The 22,445-nt window shown below is 44.6% G+C and overlaps 1 protein-coding gene across 1 annotated transcript; it reads right to left on the minus strand.

Annotated features, from left to right (window-relative positions):
• Nucleotides 1–9,026: 9,026 nt before the first annotated feature.
• Nucleotides 9,027–19,756, minus strand: CCKBR (cholecystokinin B receptor). The gene is made up of 5 exons (XM_017507240.2): nt 18,752–19,756; nt 11,228–11,479; nt 10,811–11,060; nt 10,334–10,506; nt 9,027–10,144 (listed from the first exon to the last, which is right to left on the minus strand). Exons 1-5 carry the CDS (start codon nt 18,900–18,902, stop codon nt 9,606–9,608), a joined length of 1,365 nt encoding a protein of 454 aa, XP_017362729.1. The 5' UTR covers nt 18,903–19,756; the 3' UTR covers nt 9,027–9,605.
• Between the last annotated feature and the right edge of the window lie 2,689 nt (nt 19,757–22,445).

Genomic DNA, 22,445 nt, shown 5'->3' on the forward strand with positions numbered 1-22,445 from the left:
CTAAGTGTAGGGTTGAATCTTGTCTTTATTAAATATTTGGACATTTTACTGATTACACAGGTCAGCCCTCATTAAAGTGAGATGGCACCACATGGGGGCATAAATACAAGGAGGTGAGAGACTTACTGGTGGTCCCTTTGGAGTGTCTGGTTGTCACATAACAAAAGTTACAATATAATTAAATTTGGAGGAAGGAGAGGATAGGAGAGTGCGTGGTGACCTGGTGGTAGGAATGAGAGTTAAACCTTCATCTTCCATGGTGAGTAGTCAATAGAAACTAACACTAAATAGAAAACCTGAGAAGTAATATTCACATGTTATACAAAGAAATGGAGATACATTTTTAAAAATGAATAAAAAATTGGAAAGTGATTCCTTCTAGGGGAGAAGAATTGGGGGAGAGCAAGGCAGGGGTCTGGGGCTACTATTTGTGTCAATATTGTAGAACTAGTTGACTTTCTAAACTATATGCATTTATGACTAATAAAATAAGTAAATCAATGTTTGACATTTCAAAAAATTAGTCTGAAGTACTCATCAGGGGAAAGGCAGAAGTTTATTGAGCTTCATTGCACGGATGTTACACTTTGGTATCATTTTTACTTTGAATTACACATGGGTGTAGGTGCCAGAATTGTCTCAGTGCTAGAGTCTCTACCAATCTTCCTAATATTATACATTTTCCAGGAGAAACAGCTACTTCATCTCCCGTCATCCTCATAACTACATAGCAAGCCATGAGATATGGGACAGATGAGGGAAACTGGGCTTAGAAAGGAAAAATTACCAGTCAGAGCTAGTCTTTCACAGTTAGCAAGTGGCATTGGAGTAGAGTGGGTACAAGAACCTTCTGTGAGTGAGACAGACCAGTGTTCATACCTTGACACTGGTGTTAGCTCCCTACACTGTAGCTGCATATTGGTTTCCTCTGGCCAGATCCCCACATTCGCTGTCTAGTTCTGATTTGATGTGCGTTAACATTCCAAGTTGGTGGGTGTGGCTGCTTCCTAACATATGTAAGGGTTCACCACCTCTCCAGTTGTAGTAGCTAAAAATTCCATGCTTAAAGTGAGATGTTTCCTGAGTCAACTGCCCCATTGCTTTTGCTCTTGCTTTTTCTGGCCTGAATTGAACTGAAGATCCACATATTTAAGCAGCTTGGGGGTGGCCTTCAAATACTCCAAAGTGCTACCCCATTATTTCAGGGAGACTGACACTGTTAAATTTGGAAGGGCCAAGGACTTAATTCTGGTTTTAGACATCAAGAAATTTTTCCCCCTTCCCACAAGCTGGATTCCACCTGGAGGGATCTGCCCCTCTCCATACGGGGCCTTTCCGCCTGCCCTTACTTGCCCACATTCAGTGTTGTAGCCCTGTTCCTTGAACTATACTTGGGATCATATATCCTGGTAGGGAATGCCTCAGGTTTCTGCCTCTCCCACATCACTCAAAGCCTGCTTGTTTAAACCTGAGAAACTGGATGCCTTATACTCAAACCAGCGTTATCATTCAAATGCACATTCTTCACGAGTCCTCCATGTCCTGTCTCTCACTACTTGAATGCCCAGTTAGGGTTCTGGTGCCCAAAACTGATTAAGCCAAAGTACTACGTCAATGGACCTAATTGCTTAACTATTTCCTACCCTCAAGATGTGGCTAAATGGCTAGGTTAGCATTTTGTTTCCAAAGGATTGAGCCCTATCCAGATGAGGTTCTAATCTTTGTGCATGTTGCTAGTGATGAAACAGGAGTCTGGCTGACCAAGTGCTTCCTAGAGTTGAGTGGCAGTAAATGAGGCCCAGAGAGCAGGAAGCAGCCAAAGGACCATGGCTAGCGTCTGTAGTAAGGCTTACGGTCTCCAGGAGGGCCCCACCTCTAGGCAATGTGTCTCATCAACAAAGCTTAGACCTCAAATGGTACCTGCTTTCTCCTCACTCCTTCTACTTTCCTCCTCTCCCTTCTGCTCTCCCCTACAGAGAGCTTGAAGGAACAAAATTTTTCCACAAAGTGTCTCTTGCTCTCTACTAGTCAAACAAATAATAACTAACCAGAGTGTGTGGTCATTCAAGACTCTGATTGGAGGTGTTGTGAGAGGGGCCAGCTTCTGGCTTAAGGGCCACCCTGTGCATGTTTACTATGACATCTCCCTTTCTTTGGTTTGTCCCCATATCACGCAGAGTTTCTGAATCTTAGCGTGAAACCTGCTTTCTTAGAAGGTTAAGTGAGCGAGATTTCCAGTATGGCTACTCCCCGTCTTGTTTATGGATATTGATCCATAAATAACATGGGGATTTCCCTGCAGGGTCAGGAACAGTACACCTGGGGCTTTCTGAGGGATTAAAGTCTGCAGAGCTATAGACGTAAACCTCTTTTCTTCTGCATTGGTCTCAGGGAAGAGTCTTGAGTGATTCCAAACTGCCCCCATTTCTTTCCTGCCCTGACTGATCACTCTAGGTAGAGCCAGAATATAGAGTGGAAAGAGCATGGCCTTTGGGATCAGGCAGACCTGGATTCAAATTCTGACTCCACCACTTAAAAATATCAATTTTTAATTTTGTGGGCACATAGTAGGTATGTATATTTTGATACAAGGATGCAATGTGTAATAATCACTTAAGAGTAAATGGAGTATCTGTTACCTCAAGCATTTATCTTTTGTGTTACAAACAAATACTATTTATTTTCAAATGTATGATTGAATTATTTTTGACTGTAGTCACCCCGTTGTGCTAGCGAATACTGTGTCTTATTCATTCTAACTATTTTTTTTTGGGGGGGTATTCATTAACCATTGTCACTTCCCCTCCACTGCCCCACTACACTTCCCAGCCTCTGGTAACATCCTTCTGTTCTCTATCTCAGTGAGTTCAGTTGTTTTAATTTTTAGCTCCCACAAATAAGTGAGACCATGCAAAGTTTGTCTTTCAGTACCTGGTTTATTTTGCTTAACATAATGACCACCTATCAGTGTTGTTGTAAATGACATGATCTCATTCCTTTTTATGGATGAATAGTAGTACTCCATTGTGTATATATACTACATTTTCTTTATCCATTCATCTGTTAATGAACACTTAGATTGTTTCCAAATCTTAGCTATTGTTCATAGTGCTGCAATAAACATGGAAGTGCAGGTATCTCTGATTTCATTTCTTTTGGGTACATACCTAGAAGTGAGACTGTTGAATCATAGCTCGATTTCACTTTTCTGAGAAACCTCTAAAGTGTTATCTGCAGTGGTTATACTAATTTACATTCCCACCAACAGTGTACAAGGGTTCCCTTTTCTCAACATTGTTGCCAGCATTTGTTATTGCCTACCTTTTGGATAAAAGCCATTTTAACTGGGGTGAGATGATATCTCACTGTAGTTTTGATTTGTATTTCTCTGATAATCAGTGATATTAAACACCTTTTTGTGTCCCTGTTTGCCATTGGTACATTTTGAGAAATGTCTATTCAAATCTTTTGCCCATTTTTTGATGGTATTATTAGATTTTTTCCTATAGAGTTGTTTGAGCTCCTCATATATTCTGGTTATTAATCCCTTGTCAGATAGGTAGTTTGAAAATATTTTCTCCCTTCTGTGGGTTGTCCCTTCACGTTGTTGATTCTTTCCTTTGCTGTACAGAAGGTTTTTAACTTGATGTGATCCCATTTGCCCATTTTTGCTTTGGTTGCTTGTGCTTGTGGGATATTGCTTAAGAAATCTTTGGCTAGTCTAATGTCCTAGAGAGTTTTCCCAATGTTTTCTTGTAATAGTTTCATGGGTTGAGGTCTTAGATTTAAGTCTTTAATCCATTTTAATTTGATTTTTGTATATAGCAAGAGATAGGGGTCTAGTTTCATTCTTTTGCATATGGATATCCAGTTTTCCCAGCACCATTTATTGAGGAGACTGTCCTTTCCCCATTGTATGTTCTTGGCACCTTTGTCAAAAATAAGTAACTGTAGGCCGGGCGCGGTGGCTCAAGCCTGTAATCCCAGCACTGTGGGAGGCCGAGGCGGGTGGATCACGAGGTCAAGAGATCGAGACCATCCTGGTCAACATGGTGAAACCCTGTCTCTACTAAAAATACAAAAAATTAGCTGGGCATGGTGGTGCGTGCCTGTAATCCCAGCTACTCAGGAGGCTGAGGCAGGAGAATTGCCTGAACCCAGGAAGCGGAGGTTGCGGTGAGCCAAGATCGCGCCATTGCACTCCAGCCTAGGTAACATGAGTGAAACTCCGTCTCAAAAAAAAAAAAAAAAAAAGTAACTGTAGAGGTATAGGTTTATGTCTGAGTTCTCTGTTCTGTTCCCCTGATCTGTGTGCCAGTGCCATGCCACTTTGGTTATTATAGGTCTGTAGTCTAATTTAAAGTTGGGTTATATGATTCCTTCAGTTTTGTTCTTTTTGCTAAGGATAGCTTTAGGTATTCTAGGTCTTTTTTGGTTTCATATAAATTTTAGGATTTTTTTTTCTCTCTCTGCAAAGAATGTCATTGGTATTTTGATAGGCATTGCATTGAATCTGTAGATTGCTTTGGGTAGTATAGCTATTTTAACAATAGGGATTCTTCCAATCCATGAACATGAAATATTTTTCCATTTTTTGTGTCTTCAATTTTTTCATCAGTGTTTTATAGTTTTGATTGTAGAAATCTTTCACTTGTTTTTGTTAATTCCTAAGTATTTTATTTTATTTGTAGCTATTGGAAATGGGTTTACTTTCTTTTACAAATATTTTTCTTTTCTTCTTTTTAAAAATAGGAATCCTGTTAACTGAGGGATTACTTTCTGGATTTCTTTTTCAGATTTTTCACTGGTGGCATATAGAAATGCTATTGATTTTTATATGTTATTTTTTTTTATCCTGCAATTTTACTGAATTTGATTATCAGTTCTAATAGTTTTCTTGTGGAGCCTTTAGGCTTTTCCAAATATAAGATCATATCATCTGCAAATGAGGATAATTTGACTTTTCTTTTCCAATTTGGATCTTCTTTTTTCTTTCTCTTGTCTGATTTCTCTAGGTAGGACTTCCAGCACTATATTGAATAACAGTGGTGAAAGTGGGTATCCTTGTCATATTCAGAGCTTAGAGAAGAGACTTTCAGTTTTTCCCCATTCAGGATAATACTAGTAATTGATCTATTATTATTATTATTTTGAGATGGAGTTTCACTCTCGTTGCCCAGGCTGGGGTGCAATGGCACCATCTCGGGTTACTGCAACCTCTGCCTCCCAGGTTCAAGTGATTCTCCTGCCTCAGCCTCCCCAGTAGCTGGGATTACAGGCATGTGCCACCACACCTGGCTAATTTTGTATTTTTAGTAGAGACAGGGTTTCTCCATGTTGATCAGGCTGGTCTTGAACTCCTGACTTCAGGTGATCTGCTCACCTCGGCCTCCCAAAGTGTTGGGATTATAGGCTTAAGCCACCATACCCGGCAGCTATAGATCTATTATGTATGACTTTTATTGTGTTGAGGTATGTTCCTTCTATCCCCAGTTTTTTTAGGGTTTTATCATGAAGGGAGGTTGAACTTTGTCAAATGCTTCTTTGGCATCAGCTGAAATAATCATATGGCTTTTGTCCTTCATTTTGTTGATATGATGTATCACATTGATTGATTGATTGATTGATTTGTATATCAGGGACAAGTTTCATTTGGTCATGATGAAAGGTCTTTTTAATGCATTGCTGAATTTGGTTTGCTAGTATTTTGTTGAAACTTTTGCATCAATATTCATCATTGATATTGACCTATAGTTTTCTTTTATGATGTATCTTTGTCTGGTTTTGGTATTGGGGTAATACTTGCTTCATAGAATGAGTTTGGAAGTATTCCTTCCTCCTCTATTTTCTGGAATAGTTTGTGTAGAATTGGTATTAGTTCTTTAAATGTTTGGTAGAATTCAGCAGTGAAGCTACTGGGTCCCGTGCTTTTCTTTTCTGGGAGACTTTTTATTGTGGCTTCAATATAATTACTTGTTTTTAGTCTGTTCAGGTTTTGGATTTCTTTACTGTTCAATCTTGGTAGATTTTATGTTTCTAGGAATTTATTTCATCTAGATTTTCCAATTTATTGGCATACAGTTGCTCACAGTCATCACTAATGATCCTTTGAATTTCTGCAGTATCAGCTGCAATGTTTCCTTTTTCAAGTCTGATTTTATATGTTTGGGTCTTCTCTCTTTTTTTCTTTATGTGATTAAAGGTTTGTCAATTTCGTTTATTTTTTTCAAAAAGACTTCTTTTTGTTTCATTGATCTTTTGTATTTTTTTCTTCATTTCAACTTCATTTAGTTCTGCTCTGATATTTCTTTTCTTCTGCTAATTTTGGGTTTGGTTTATTCTTGCTTTTCTAGTTCTTTAAGATGTATCATTAGGCTGTTTATTTGAAGTTTTTCTTCTTTTGTGATATAGCCACAGCTATAAACTTCTCTGTTAGTACTGCTTTTGCTGTATGCCATAGATTTGGTATGTTGTGTTTCCAGCATCTTTACTGTTTGTTTCAAGGAATTTTTCATTTTTTTCTTAATTTCTTCATTGATTCACTGTCATTCAGAAATGTATTGTTTAATTTCCATGTGTTTGTATAGTTTCCAAAATTCCCCTTGTTTTTGATTTCTAGGTTTATTCCACTGTACACCACTTTTTTATTTTCTACCCCTTATTTGCCTACACATATCACTTTCTAAAATCATCTCATAGCAAGCTCTGAGGTTCCCCTTGGACCCAGAGTTCTGTCCCATTCAATCATGGGTGGCTCTCTGTCTACAGAAGGCATTGTTTCCTGGAGCTTTTGCTTCCTCCCAGTCTTGATGCAACACTAAGTCTAACTCTTCTTACACTATGTGCCTGGTACAATGATAAGCACTTTATATGCATTGTTTTACTTAATTTTCAAAATGGCAGTATAAGGTTAATATAATATTCCTGTTTTATACCTGAGACTGAAACTCACTTAGACGATGTGCACAAAATCACACAACTTTTAAAAGATAGAACTAGGACTGGAAAGACTTGAAAGAAGGCAACACAATATAATGAAAAGAGAAAAAGCTTTGAAGTCAGATACCCGAGCTCAGTTCTTGGCTGTATTCTGGCTGTAGGACCTTGTGTAACTCCCTTAAGCTTTCTTAGCTTCACTTTCTTTGTTTTTTGAATGAGGAGAAATGTTCTGTAGAAGTAGAATACTTCTACAGAATGAAATGAATCAGTAGAATGAAATGAATCGGTCTATATAAAATGCCTATCATATAGAATTAGATCTTAGCACCACCTTCCTCTATCACCTGACCAGGCTCAGTCATCTTCCTCCTGCATCATGCTGCTCTCAGGCTGATAAGAGAAATTAGGCAGGAACACAGATGACTATGACAAAAGAGAAAGCAATAAGTACCATGCAAGCATACAGGCTTTGTCAGAATGACAAAGTAGGACTTCATGGGGACAGTGATATTAAATCTAGACCTGACATGTTTTATCAGATTCCAAGAAATGGAAAATAGATGGAAGAAGCTCAAGAGTCCATATCTGACAACTGGATAGGGCATGGAGTGCAGTGATGGAGGTACAAGTTTCTGCAGACCCAGCCCTCCCCCACCCAGCTCCTGGCTGCTATTTCGTGGTCATTTGGAGCCCAGGCCCCAGCTAGAGGGGGCTAACAGCTCAAGGCAGCCTTTAGAAGGGACAGTGGAGTGCTAGGGAGACTATGGGCCAGCCTACTCCCACCCTGTAGAGAAATTGGCATGAGAGAGAAAGGCCCAATATCTGCCTGCAGCTTCTCAGACCAGCTGGGATTCTATTTTTAAGCATCCCTGTCATAGTTGACAGCTTGGAACGCCTTCTCCCTCCTTTTCTTCCTTCTTCCTGCCTCTTGCAGACCAGAATCCTGTAGAAACGATAGATGGGAGCAAACCCCAGCACTGGTAAACAGAAGAACCACTCTCCTTTCTCACTGTTTTCTATTCCATCTAGCCTTCTCCAGGGTAGTTAGTGTATTTTAGAGGCATATTGGCTGAGAAGCTAATGAGGCTTAAATTTTAGGGCTCCTCACTTGCCCAGGCCCCTTCCAAGGCCATGGTCAGGGTCCCAGAAATTTTGCATCTGCAGCTTTGTGTTATCTTTCTTTCTTAAAGAGCACCCAATTTTATACACTTTAGGTCCCACAAAACTTGTATCTGCTCCTCATGGGTGTGTCATCTTCTTCCCCAACTCCAGCCCAGTATCTACTTCAACATCATTATTCTATCTTGCTCTAACTCACTGTATGACCTTGGGCAGCTCACATTCCTGCTCTGGGCCTCAGTTTTCCCTGTCTGTTACAAGATGAAGCATGAAAAGACCCCTTCTCCAATATACTATGCCTCTGATTATCCACGTCGTCCCCTTGGTGAGGTCCTCAGTTCCTGTTCTTCCTTTTTTGTCATTGCCTGTGGAGAGGTGATATTGCTGGTCTTTGCCTGTCTCTGGGGCTAGATTATTCTTAAAGTCAAAGGGAGACTGGGTTCTCAGACTCCTATTCAGGTTTTTATTATTGTAGCTACTTAAAGTGCATCCATCTGGCAGAACTGTGGCCAAGTTTTGACACTAGGGAAGAGTGTACAATAAAAAATCCCTACTCTTTAATTAACTTCTGTATATTTGTCATGGTCTGATCTCTGGTGTTTCAAACACACATTGAATAAATTTAGTCTTTTTATACAGTGCTTCCTCTTTTATCTTTTCATCAAAATTTAATAAGCATTTACTAATATAGTACTTTAACAGTGGCACCATTTTGGGAGAATGTGATCAGGAATCATGGTGTGTCATGGATGTGCCATTTTCCATCCCCACTCACGGTTACTGCAACACTGGAATGTAGGTAGAAAATGAAAACCTAGAGAGAATATGCACAGCGACATTGAGCCTCAGAGGCTGGGCTTTCTGGCAAGGGGTTGCCACAGTGGTGTGCAACAGTGGGAGAGACCTGACAGAAGGATATTATTGTAAAATCCTGTGCCTCCTCGCCCCAAAAGAATCCAGAAAGGAAGTTCAGGAGGCAGTCAATTTATTATTTCTTGAAGAGTCTGGGTAAGGAAGGAGAGGGCAGGGTCACCATCCTTAACTGGAAAGGGGTGAAGAGCCTTTTCAGTGCAGAACAGCTTGTTGGTCAGAGGTATGAGATTAGGCCTGATGGTACTTTTGGTGCTGATCGGGAAAGGGGATTGTGAGGTCAAACTGGGAGCACCCCAGAGTCAGTCCTGTGCCAGGCTCCATAGTCCCTAAAATGATCAGTGCCATTAATCTATGTGTGAGAGGCATGTCAGCTCTTGTCAGAGTTCCCGCTGTGTAGAAACAGTTCACTGCTAGGGACGCTGTGTCTGTCTAAGGCATGTGCCATGTTTCTATGGGCCAGGCTCAGTCCCATATCAGAGGAGTGCCTCCTTTTCTGAGTACGGCTCCGTTCTTGTTTCTCTTGTGTCAGGTAAGCTACCTTTTCCTGTGCTTGCGGTTAGGCCATGCTATTGGGTGTTGGTCTCCTGTGTCAGTTGCGGTTTGTGTTTTGAGTGTCTGGAAAGGGTCAGTGCTTGTCATTTTCCCTGCCTTTGCCCCCACAGCCCCTCCACTCCTCAGCCAGGCCCCAGTGTGCTGATGGTGGTGTAGCTCAGCCTGGACAGTGAAGCAATGGAGGGAGTGGGAGGGTCCTCATCGGGAAGAGGCCTGGGGCGAGGCCGTGGAGGCCGGGGGCAGCAGCGAGCGCACGTTTCCAGGCAGGCCTGGCGAAAGCGACGGTGCATGAAGCAGTAGACCAGGGGGTTGACACAGGCCGAGGCATAGCTCAGCAAGTGAATGAAGGAGATGGGAGCACCTGAGAGGGCTCGGTGTGCACCTGGGCCATCAAAGGCGCGCCACGTGTTGGCGCTATAAACTGGCAACCAACACAGAAAAAAAAGCACGACGATCACCAGCAACATTCGCACCACGCGCTTCTTAGCCAGCAGCTTGGCCTGGGTGGGCCGGGAGCCGTGTCCCGGCCCAGGAGTGGGCGCCACCAGTGCCGAGAGCTCCAGGGCAGTCCGGGAACGTGGCAGCTGCACGTAGCAGCCATCGCTGTCTTCACCACCCGCGCCAGTCTCAGGCCGGCAACGCCCGTTCTGGTGAACAGCACCTGAGCACAGAGGAGGGTGGGCAGTAAGAGAAAAAGGCAAGAGTTCTCCCAATCTCCAGCCCAATCCCCACCTGAGCTCGCAGCAGCCTTAACCCCATTTCCAGCTTTCTTCTCCCATTATTTCAGCCCCACCCACTCCAGCAGGCCCCGTCGCCCTCCAAAGCTCCGCCTCTCCCGGATTTCGCTCACCTGGTCCAGCCCCACCCGGCAGCCCGCCTTGGCTTCGGACCCTGCTTTGGCTCTCGCTGCCACTGTCGCCATCAAAGCGAAGCCCTAAATAGAGCTCGCGGGAGATAAGCCCGTAGGCCACTGCCATCACCACACCCGGGATGAAGAACAAGAGCAGGAGCAGCAGTACGGACCTGGAGGCAACACAGATCACTTGGGTTTCTGTCCAGCTACAATCACAGATGGAGAAAGGGCCAAGGACTGGTGTTTCTAGGGCTGTGGCCAGGTGCCCGAGGTAGGGGTAGGATTTGGGGGTGCCTCTGGGAAGGGAGAGAGAGCTGGGGAGGAGACCCAAACTGGAATTCCAGGGTGGTGGATGCAGAATAGGAATTGGCATGGTAATTCTCCGGGCAGCTGGAGGAAGATTCTGGGCAATGGTCTTAAGCATCTAATGGGGGTGAGAAGGGAAATCCTAGGATAGGTTGTGGGCAAGCTCACCAGGTCTGGCGGACCCGTGCACTGGGCCAGCGATGCACGCACTGCAGCACACGAGGCCCCACTGGTTGCACGATAGTGTACACGGGGTAGGGCACCATGAGTAGTCCGGACAGCAGCCACGTGGCTATGATCACGCGTGCCGCATGGGAGCGCGTCTGCCACACTCGCGCCTGCAGTGGTCGGCAGATGGCGCTGTACCGCTCCAGTGCGATGGCCACGAGGCTTAGCGTGGACACACTCACAGACACTCCTAAGCAGAGGAAGAGAGAGGAAGGAGTCACCCAGGAAACTTGCACTACACACCCATCAGTGGGACTTCCTCATACCCCTCCCTGCCAACTGGGGAAGACTCCTACATCCACAAGGGCTTTAGGAGGGGAGAGTGGCAAGTGGGGATGGGGTGGTTGTCTCACCCACCCATGAGGTAGGAAACCGCCTTGCAGATGACTGTACCAAAGACGAATGTGCCCATGAGATTGGGCAGGAGGGTGAAGGGCATGCAAGCCACAGCCAGCAGGAGGTCGCTGACTGCCAGTGAGAGGAGGAAGGCATTGGTGACGGTCCTCAGGCGGCGGCTCAGTCCCAGGACCACGATGATGAGCACATTTCCTCCAACACTCATCAGGAAGATCACTGCATAAAGAGTGATTCTAATGGCCAGCTCCAATTCTGGGTAAGAAAAGGGAGAGGTGGCAGTAAGGGTCAGCCTTCATTCAGCCAAACCCCTCTCCATCCTTCTTATCCCCAACCCTCACTACCCTGCCAGATGCCTACATTCCCTACTCATGAGCTGCTCAGTGAATGGTGAACTTGAATCCTTTAGCCTTCTAACCTCTTGAGCTTTGGTTAAGTTGGCCCAACTCTACCTTTCCTTAAGAAAACCTGTCTCTTCTCAAGGTTTGATCCAAATCTTTCCTTCCCGTTGCAGCCAAATTTCTTATGAGGCTATTTGTGTCTTCTCATTCACTCTTCAATCCATTACAATATTCTGTACCCTATCACTGCATGCTTCTTCCCAAGTACACTTATCTTTAACTGCTAAATTTAAAGGTCCTTTCTTAGCCTATTCTATTTGACCTTCCTGGAGTATTCCACACTGTTGACAACCCACTACCTTTTGAACCACATCAGATCATGTCTTCGTTCTCTAAAAACAAAAGCAAAAATCCCTTCACTTACTCTCTACTGTCTGCAACCCCTCAGAATGTCATCAAGATCCTCCCAGAAGGGACATCTTCCTCCCTCCCCCCCGCCCCCCCCCCCCCCCCCCCGCCCCAGCACTCGCCTCTCCAGGCACCGTTCCGGCTCCGGGCCCCCCGTTCTGTTCTGCATTCCCTCTGCCCTGTGAGGCAGACCCCCCGCAATGCACTCATTTAAGCAAGCCACTGGATGACTCATTTCTTGAATGCATCATTTGCACTTGTGACTCCCTCCCTGCTCAAGTTGGTTTCTCAGCCAGGAATACCCTTTCACCAACTCTCCCCACAACTTCCACCCCCCATCACAAGCTTATTTTTTGTATCTGGTGAATTCCTATTCCTCCCTTGTTGGTCAAGACTCAAATCGACAGCCATTTCTTCTGTAAGGCCCTTCTGGACACCTCATTTAGTATTACTCTCCCCTTTCTCTAACCCATGCATGTTTCTTGCACAACAATTAAAGACTATTTTACTTTCTGCCTTGTATTTTAATTCTTTCCAAACATTCATTCTCACTCTATGAACATTTACAGAGGACTCCCTTTGTGCCAGGCACTGGGAACAAAGAGATGAACATGATAAACTCCCTGCCATTTGAGAGCTCACAGGGGAGAAGTAAACAGATGTGATAAGGAGTAAGCAGATGTGATAAGGAGTGAGGTTGATGGATGTACAAGATGCTGTCGGAGCTCATAGGAGGGACACCTGTGTGAGGCAGAGGGGCTGGGAGGCTGACCCCATTCTTTTGTGTCGTTGTCTATTAAAAGACGGATTCATCTTTGGCCCACCATGTCATAGCCAAGCATATTTAGACAAAATCGAATTGGATCGAACAGGATGGAATCACTCACACTTATGGCCTCAGCATGAGAGTGATTAGAGCTCAAAGGTAGAGAGGGTAGGGGGCAGAGCCTCCTAGGTTGCAGAGAAGGAAGGGCTCAAAGCTGCAGCCCTCTCTTCCAGAGTCCCATACTTTGGCTGACTCTCATTTTAGCTTCCAAATTGAAAACTACAGCCATGCACTGAATAACGATGTTTTGGTAAATACAAATTTCACATATGATGCTGGTCTCATAAGATTATAATGAATAGCTTGGTACAGTGGCTCATATTTGCAATCCCAACACTTTGGGAGGCCAAGGCAGGAAGATCACTTGAGTCCAGGAGCTTGAGATCAGCCTGAGCAACATAGCAAGACACCATCTCTGCAAAACATAAAAAATTAGCTGGGCGTGGTGACACGTCCCTATATTCATAGCTACTCAGGAGCTTAAGGCAGAAAGATTGCTTGAGCTCAGGAATTTGAGGCTGCGCTGTGCTATGATAGTGCCACTGCACTCCAGCCTACACAACAGAGTGAGACTCTGTCTCAAACAAAACCCAAAACAACAACAACAAAAGATTATAATGGAGCTGAGAAATTTCTAACACCTAGTTATGTTATTGCAACACTGCAGCATAATGCATTATGCATATGTTTGTGGGAATGCTGGTATAAATGAACCTACTGTGCTGTCAGTCATATAAAAGCCTAGCACATTCAATTATGTACATAGTACTTGATAATGATAATAAATGACTATGTGACTTGTTGATGTATTTACTATATTATACTTTTAATCACTATTTTAGAATATATTCTTACTTATTTTTCAAAAATGTTAACTATAAAACAGCCTTAGGCAGGTCCTTTAGGATGTATTCCAGAATAAAGCACTGCTATTAAAGGAGATGACAGCTCCATGTGTGTTCTTGCCCTGATGAACTTCCAGTGGGACAAAATGTGCAGGTGGAAGATGGCAAAATTGATCCTGACCCTGTGTACACCAATGTGTGTGTTTGTGTCTTAGTTTTTAACAGAAAGGTTTAAAAAGCAAAAAAGAAAAAAAATGTTAAAAACAGAAAAATGCTTATAAGAACATAAGAAAAGTTCTTCTTCATTGATTGAAAAAGAAGGAAAAGAAAGAATATAAAAAAAGAAAATATTTTTGTATAGCCATGCAATGTGTTTTTTGTTTTATGCCGTTATTGCAAAAGAGTCAAAAAGTTTATAAAGTAAAAAAGTTGCAGTATGCTAAGGTTAATTTTTAAACAAGAAAAATAAAAAAAATAAATTTAGTATAGCCTAAGTATACAGTGTTTATAAAGTCCACAGTAGTGTGCAGTAATGCCTTTACGTTACAGAATGCCTTTATATTCACTCACCACTCACTGACTTACCCAGAGCAATGTCTACTCCTGCAAGTTCATTTATGGTAAGCTCCCTATACAGGTGTGTCATTTTTTATCTTTTATACTGTATTTTCACTGTACCTTTCTATGTCTAGATATGTTTAGATACACAAATACATAATATTATGCTACTCTTCCCTACAGTATTCAGCACAGTAACACACTGTACAGGTTTGTAGTCTGGGAGCAATAGGCTATACCATATAGCCTAGGCGTGTAGTAGGCTATACAATTTAGGTTTGTGTGAGTACACTCTATGATGTTTACATGACAATGAAATAACCTAATGATGTCTTTCTCAGAAGGTATCCCCATCATTAGGTAATGTATGACTGTGTTTTCTTATAATAGCCAATTTATTTAGAAATTGTAGACATCAAATAAATGCTATTTATAAAAACGTCCAAACTGAACTCAGAAGTAACATAATTTGCTCAAGACCACACACCTGTTAAGGGGCTGAATCAGAATAGAAGCCAAGTCCCTGGATCCCTAAAATGCTTTGCCTCCTACTGTTTGTTCCTTCAGTACTCTCATTCATCATACTGCCTCCTCTTAATCAAATCTCAATCTAAATGCCTCTTTCTCCCTCTCTCTATACTCAACCATGGCATTTCTCACTGTGTTAGCATGTATGTAATTCTCTGTCTTCCCCACTAGACTAGGAGCTTCTTGAGGACAGGAGCAAGGTCCATCTCATTCTCCAGTATATTCCTAGCATTCAGCATAATGTCCAACACAGAGGAGGTAGTCAACACATGCTTGTTAATGAACCTTGGGTGATTCTGTCTTTCAAGACAGAAGTGCACCTGCTTTCCCCCTCCTCATCCATCCCTCATCTTTGCAGATGTGCTCCAGCATGCCCTCTCTTGTTCTCTGCCTCTGTCTTTTTGGAGACACATGTTGGAAGGTGCTTGTGGGGGTCAGTGAGAGGCTATGATTCCAGATGCGTAACTTTTGTTTTTATATACAAACCATCTATGTTTCCTTTAGAAGCAGGCCTCTCTCTATAAGGAAGAATTATGGAAGGCTTATAGGTGACATAATTTGAGGGGAGTAAGTGTGTACGGTGGGGAATAAAGGACCTTTAGGAGGGAGACCTCTGTCAGAGAGGTCCTTGGACTCAGAAAGAAAAGAGCTGGTGGTTTATCTTACACTCTCTGTTTCTCCGCCAAATCCATTGTCCTCCTACCCTCCAGCCCCCACCTCTTAAAACTTTCTAGTTCCATTATCTTGCTTACATCCTCCTCTGGATGTCTTTCTTCAACTAATTATTGATGCAATTGCCACACCTCAAGTTGGTACAGTACTCTGAAGTATGAAAAGAAATTTCTCATTCATTTATCCAGCTGACATGTCCCACGTGTATGCCCTTGAACTTGGTTAATTGTGTGTGGATAATAATAAAACGAAAGTGAGTAGTGTTTCATGGATGGGTAACACCAAAATGACTTCAGACAATATTAAAATGAGTGTGGTAACATTTGCTTTTTTATGGGTAGTATCTGAGTGAACATGGGTAACACTCAAGTCTGCATGGATTATGTAAGAAGAATAAAGTGGTAACATCCAAATTTCTATTGGTAACATTTGAGTGAACCTGGGTAACACAAGCATCTGTGGGGGTAATATCTGAGTGAGTGTGGCTGATAGGGTCTTTGTGTGTAACATCTGACTGGCTGGGTAACATCCAAATGTGTGAGCAGCATTTAGATGAGTGAGGCAAATTTTTGCACCTATGCTCTGAATTGCTTCACATCTGCTTTCACAGGGACTCTTCTCTATTAATTATCCCCTTTCTCGTCTGTACCTTCAATCTTCCTCTCTCGGCCCAACCACCATCAAATATTTAAAAAAGCTCTTGTTTAAAAATGCACACACACAGACACACACACATGACAAACCTGCACACATGTCACCCCTCCATCTCATGCTATTTTTGGCTGCTTTTCTCTCTCTCTCTTTCTTACCCTACCAAGCTTCTTGAAAGTTTTGGCCATATATCCTGGTTCACTTCTCGTAACCCCCTCTCCCACCAGCCCAATCTTCAACCTACCGTAGTTAAGCCTCAATACCTACAGCTCCTATTTTCCTGTTATTGAATGTGAAGGATGTTGTTCTGACTGTCCTGTTTTTATTTATCTAATTTATGTCAATAGCATTTGACATCACTTACCCCAACATGCTTGAAACTCTCTTTTTCTTGCCTTCTGAAAGGGCATAGCTCCTGCCTTTCTGATAGTTTCATCTGAATATCCTTTGTGGATTCTCCTGCTGCTGCCTGGCTTTTAATAACGGTCTTCCGCAGAGTCCTGACCCAGCACCTATTTTCTTCTCATTCTATACAATGATTTATGATTTTAACTATTCTCATGGCTTCTACTTCTTGTAGGCAAAGATCTTCTTCAAGTCTGTATTTCCACCCCAGATCTTCCCTATAAGTTCTAGACCCCTGGAATCAACAGCTTTCTAGGCAACATCACCTGAATGTCCCACTAACATTTAAACTTAGTGGGTTCCAAACTGAATTTATAATTCCCTCTTCCAAACCTGTTTCTGCTGTTTTATCTTTCTCATTGTATACAATTGCTATAGCACCAATATCCATTCAATTGTCCAAGTTAGAAATCTGAATGTCATCCCTTGACCTCTTCTATTCTCTCTGCTTCTAATCTGTTGATTCCATTTCCAGAAGAGGCTTTCAAATATATCCACTTATTTCCATACACATTGCCATCACCTTAGTCTCAGCTAGTATCATCTTTCCCCCAGACCAGTGTAATATCATAACCTTCTAAAGTATCCCCCTGCCTTCCATCTCCTGTCTTCCAATCCATTCTCTACATTATAGAACTAATCCCAGTAGTACTACTGAATCTTTTAGAAGTTCCTATTGCCCGTAGGATAAAGTCCACATTCCATGGTCAGGTCTAGCAGGCTCTCTGCAAACCCTCTAGGCTAATCTCCACCCTGTTCATTATTCCCCTCTTATATTATATGTTCTAGCCACTCAAAACTATGTCACAGTGGATAAAAGTGCCGTGAATTCAAACTTTGAGTTTTCATGTATCTTGACCTTTTCCTTGGGATGCTTTCTGTCTCTCCTGCCTGTTAACTTGGTTGGCTCTCCCATATATATGTGCATTATATATATTTGCCAACAGGAAGCTTAGAGTCAATCTCCCTAATCTTTTTGACTTTATATCTCATCTCCTCAAGAGGCCAAACTTAATTCTGAAGGAGGCTAGGCTGGGCTAGAGGTGCTCCTCTTGCATTCCCACTGTCTTTTTCGTATCAAGGCTCTTCTACTTTGTGCTGCAATCCTCTGCTTGTCTGTCTCACCCACTAAACTCTGAGCTCCTTGAAGTAGGGATTGTGTCAGTTTTGTTCAACTTACATTTCCACTGCCTAGCACAATCTCTGGTTCAATAAATATTGGCTGAATGACGGAATCCAAGTGTGAGTGTGTAACAACTGGGCTGAGAAAGCATAGATTATTTCGTGGGTTAAATAAATATGTGGATTACAATTTATTCCAACTTTCCCTTCTTGAGCTTAGAAAAATTTTCTTTTGCTTAACATTGTTCCTTCACCTAGAATCCCACTCCTTCCTTTTCTGCCCACTCAACTTCAAGACCCAGCTCCAAGGTTCTGGCCTCTGTGAAGTTCTTCTGGTGCCCACAGTTTAGGCCCTTTCCTGGGACTTCCATGGTGTCTGTGATTTTTCCACTTGCTTGTTTTCCCTCTGCACTTGGCTATGAGCCATGAGGGTCCAGACTGGGTTTACTTTGCCCCTGTGCCCCCAGCACCTAGTCTAGGGCTGGAAAGGGAGCTTAGAAGATAGCTGGAGACATTGCTTGCAGACAAAGACCACAGAGCCTTGAAAGCTCCAAGATGGGAGGTAGAGGGGTTTGAGGCTAAGTGAAACGGAGGCAGACAGCTCTAAGGAGGATCCCCTACTGTTCAGCCTAATTCAGATTCAAGGATCTTTTTTGGGATGGCTGGGGGCTGGGCTGGGGTGTCAGATGTGATCACAACTTCGACTTCCCATTCAAGCTTTCCACAGGGCTCCCTCCCTCAGCCGGCCCCCTTCTTTCCCCAATCTTGCCTTCCTTTCTTGCTTTCCTTCTCTGTTGAGGCTCTGTGAACGAGGTGTAAGAGGGAAAGGAGATCTGCAAGGGCTGGCAAGAGCAGGTCTTCGCCTTCTGACTGGTGTCTAGGAGGGGCTGCGTGCTGGGGAGGGGGCTGTGTTTTGGGGTGAGCAGGAGCTCTGGGTGTAACCAGGGGACCAGGATGTGAAGGAGTTCCGACCAGGTGGTGTGAAGCTGTGATGAAGTTGTGAGCTGTGGGGGTGAAGGTGTGAGGGGGGCTGTTTGGGGGCTGAGGCAGCACTATGAGGGGCATGGTGTGGGCGTTTGAGGAGGTAGTGTGGAGCTCGTGGGGGGACTCTATTAGTGTTCTGGGGTACAGTGAGGAGGAGCTTGTGGAGGGGGCTGAGGGAGGCACCCACCTCTTGTCCCGGCTCCGCGAATGCGAGGGGGCTCGCAGCTGAGGTTTCCCGCACTGCTGCTGTTGAGGAGAGGCGCCCCCGGGCGGCACAGGGAAGCCCCCGGCCCGGGTCCTGTGCCCTGCACGCTCCGGTTCAGCTTCAGCAGCTCCATGGCCCCCGCCGAGCCCGCCGCCGTACTCAGCTCGGCCCGGCGGGCTCCCGCCGCGGCTCCACCGGCTCACGCTGCGATTCCGGCTCAGACTCCCGCCGCCCTCCTCCCCCGCCCCGCCCCGCCCGGTCCCGCCCCCAGCCCAGGCCCCAGCCCTCCGCTCTCCCGCGCGCGCCCCGCCTGGGTTCGCGTCCCTCCGTCAGCCTCCGTCCCACCAGGTGACTGCGCGCCCCCTCCCCGGCTCGGGAGTTCTGCCCCTCCCTGTGCGGCTGTCCTCCAGGCTCGCCCCCTCCCTAGATGTCTCCAGTCTCCTCCTAGAGATTTCTCCCCTGCCCACCTCCCTTCAACACTCGCCCCCACCCCCGATTCCAGGGAATGAGAGAGGAGCGAGAGCGAGAGAAAGAGTGTTGGCAGCGCAGGGGGAGGCCGCGGGGAAGGGAGGGTAGGAGGCGTTGTGTAGGGACGCTGCCTGGGATCCAACATCGTTCTCCGGTGTATCAGGGAACGTGGAGGTGGCGTTGGAGACCGGGTCTGCGTGCGTCACCTGCTGAGGCGCGGATGCTTTAGTCTGTGCCTGGCGCCGCGTTTACCGTACTGTGTTGCAGTGGCCGCACTGACCGTGACACTATTGCTACCGTAGTTTCCTGCAGCTCCTCGCTGCGGGACTAGGGTAGCTCCTGCATCTGTCTCCGCGCCCTCCGCCTCCTGTCTCAGGCTCAACACTCAGGCTTCCACTCAAGGTTCCCAAGGAGCCCTCCACAGCTGGGTGGGAGTGGGGGTGGGGCCCGGGGGGAGCCTTGCCCCGGGTAAAGGGCTTCTGGGAGGAAAGCCCTTGGGCTTTCCTGACTTGGGTGTTGAGGGCAGTTGGGGTGGTGGCGAGAATTGACCAGGATGAACCCGAGTAAGGTGAGGACGGGATATGTTCTAGCGCCAGCCCCGGGCAGCAAAAGAGGAGATGGTTGGTTTTCTACACCGTCTCCAGGCAGCGCCCACGCCCACCCGACACGCTAGCGCTACCTGTTTGCTTTCAGTGCAGGCAAAGCCGCCTGTGTAGGGTGTCAGGTTCCCACGAGAGGGGGCTGGAAGGAGACTGGGTCACTGGGGTGCAACGGGAACAGGGCTGAAGGGGGCAGGACTGTACTGGGCTCAGCTTCTCCGGCAGGATTTGTCTCTGCTACTGTTTCAGCCCTACTCCCTGTGCATTCTCCTATCCATTCCTTTTCTTCCCCAAAGTCCTATCCATTCTTCAGATTCCAAATGAGCTCCAATACGTTGTGAAATTCCGTCTTCTGACCCCCAGCAGTAGCTGTAAGAGGTCGGGTTGCGGGGAGCATCAGTAGAGAACGGAGTCTGGCTTTATGCGGGATTCAGCAAGCCCTTATCCAGTTACTCTTTTGGAGAGGACCTGGTTCAGCCAGCCATGAGTTTATAGGGGCTGAAGCACTGAAAGAGTTTATGCATGGGATGGGTGGGGACATCATCACCTGCTCTCCCTTCCCTTCCTCCTGGCACTGCCTGTCTTGCCCATCAAAGAGCCCTGGACCACAGGAGCTTGATTTGCTATTTGTTCAACTCCAGCACAGGTGGGGCCTCAGATAACCGGCTCAACTTTTCCCACATTGGATGGCAGTATCATGAGGAGGGAAGGGAGCAAAGGAAATGTGGGGGAAAGGGGAATGAAAACAGAGATAGATGAACATTCACTTATTTAGCAAACTATGCCAGTTCTAAAGGTGCACACTAGTTGTCCGATATAGTTTATCCCTGAGTAGCACCTACTCTAATGGGGATTTTCCCAAGTAAGTCAATGGTCGTTAAGTACATCCAACAGGATGTACAAATCAGAAACTTAGGAATTATCATTGATGCCTTACTCCCTTATGCTCCTTCACCCCTGTGCTGGATGCTGTCATGCTAAACCCAGAACTCTCTTCAAAAATGAAGGATTTATTTTCCAGCTGCTGAAAGTGCTGCTGAAAGATGGCCCTCAGCTGTAAGAACCCTTCACAAGTTGCCTAGGCAGAAGAAAGCCAGCTCATCCAAAGGTTATGCACTCTTTCTTGGGCATTCCATATCCAATGACCAATCAGGACAGAAGTGTAAAGGTTTAGTCCCCTCAACCCAGTGGTGGACAACTCTGAAAGATGCTCACGACCCCACAGCTCCTCATAGGGTTGACTGAGGTCTTTGTTGGGACTGAATTACTGCTCAGCTTCTCCTTTTGCCTAATCCTATTTTCATCTTCTCTCTTGCACAGGTGTTAACTCCAAGAGCACTTCTTAGTAAACATCCTCCACAGTAATCTTTGTTTGAGAGTCTGCTTCCTTTGGAACATAACTACATCACTCCCATATTGAATCAATCACCAAGTCCTGTTGATTTTAGCTACTGAGTGTTCCTTGAATATGTCTGCTTATATATCCACTAATATTACCCTACTCTTGAACTACACTCCTTGCCTCCTATGTGGGCCACCACCTTTTACTCATGCCTCCTTACATCTATCCTCCGCCTTATAGCCAAAGTACTATGCTCAGAATACAAATCCGACTATCCCACTCTTTCAACCTTTGCTTTTGGGATAGAGAAACCATTTTAACAGAATCTAGAAAGCCTACATGGCCTGGTTCCCACTTACCTTTCTAGCCACATTATTTCAAGTCACTATGATTCTTGTTCTCTCCACTGTAGACACACTAGCCTTTCTTTAGTCACTCCTTTTTTTTTTCTCTACTTTTCTTTTTCTTGTTTTGCTATATATCCTCCAGTTACATGGCTTTTCCATATACTCTCTGGAAGCTTCTTCTTTCCTTCCTTACCTAATTAACACTGACTCATCCATCTGATCTCAGCTTAAGCTGCATTTCTTCAGGGATATTTTCCCTGGCTTCCTCTCCTTGGGTAGGCAGAATTAGAAGATGACCCCCAATAACTCTCACCCTTATATAATCTTCTCTTGCGTGTGGGTGGACCTGTGCATATGATGAAATACTACTCCCACAATGATGTTATATGGCAAAAGGGATTTTGCAGGTGGAATTAATTTTACTAATCAGTTGATCTCAAGAGAGAGTATCTGGCTAGTCCTAACCAAGTCACATGAGTTCTTTAAAAGCCAAGGGTTCTTTTTTTCTGGTTGGTAGCAGAAGAGGAAATCAAAGAGATTGGAAGAATGAGAAGAAGTCAGCACACTGTTGATAGCTTGAAGATAGAGGGGATCATGCGGCAAGGAATGCCGGTGGCTGTTGTAAGCTTGAGGGTGAAGGAGGGCAAAGGGCAAGTCCTGAGAGTGGCTTCTAGTTGACAGCAGGCTCTAGCTGATAGCCAACAAAAGAACAGACTTAGGCTCTCCTCTGAGTCTGTAAAAGAGAATTCAGTCTGGATGAAACCTTGATTTTTGATACCCTGAGCAGAGAACCCAGCCACATGGTGTAGACTTCTAGCCAATAGATCTGTGAGCTAATAAATGGGTGTTGTTTTTAGCCACTACATTCATGGTAATTTGTTACAACAGCAATATACAAATAATATACCTTCTATCTCATG

Source organism: Cebus imitator, unplaced genomic scaffold, assembly GCF_001604975.1.
Source record: "Cebus imitator isolate Cc_AM_T3 unplaced genomic scaffold, Cebus_imitator-1.0 Scaffold370, whole genome shotgun sequence".
NCBI classification, from domain to species: domain Eukaryota; kingdom Metazoa; phylum Chordata; class Mammalia; order Primates; family Cebidae; genus Cebus; species Cebus imitator.

Bases quoted from the DNA above. Each gene is read 5' to 3' on its own strand.
- CCKBR (XM_017507240.2), bottom strand. From the start codon at position 18,902: ATGGAGCTGCTGAAGCTGAACCGGAGCGTGCAGGGCACAGGACCCGGG. The intron at 11,061-11,227 runs GTGGGTGAGACA...TCCTCTGCTTAG, and splicing joins GGCGGTTTCCTACCTCATGG to GAGTGTCTGTGAGTGTGTCC. The intron at 10,145-10,333 runs GTGAGCGAAATC...CTCTGTGCTCAG, and splicing joins GCCGGGTGGGGCTGGACCAG to GTGCTGTTCACCAGAACGGG.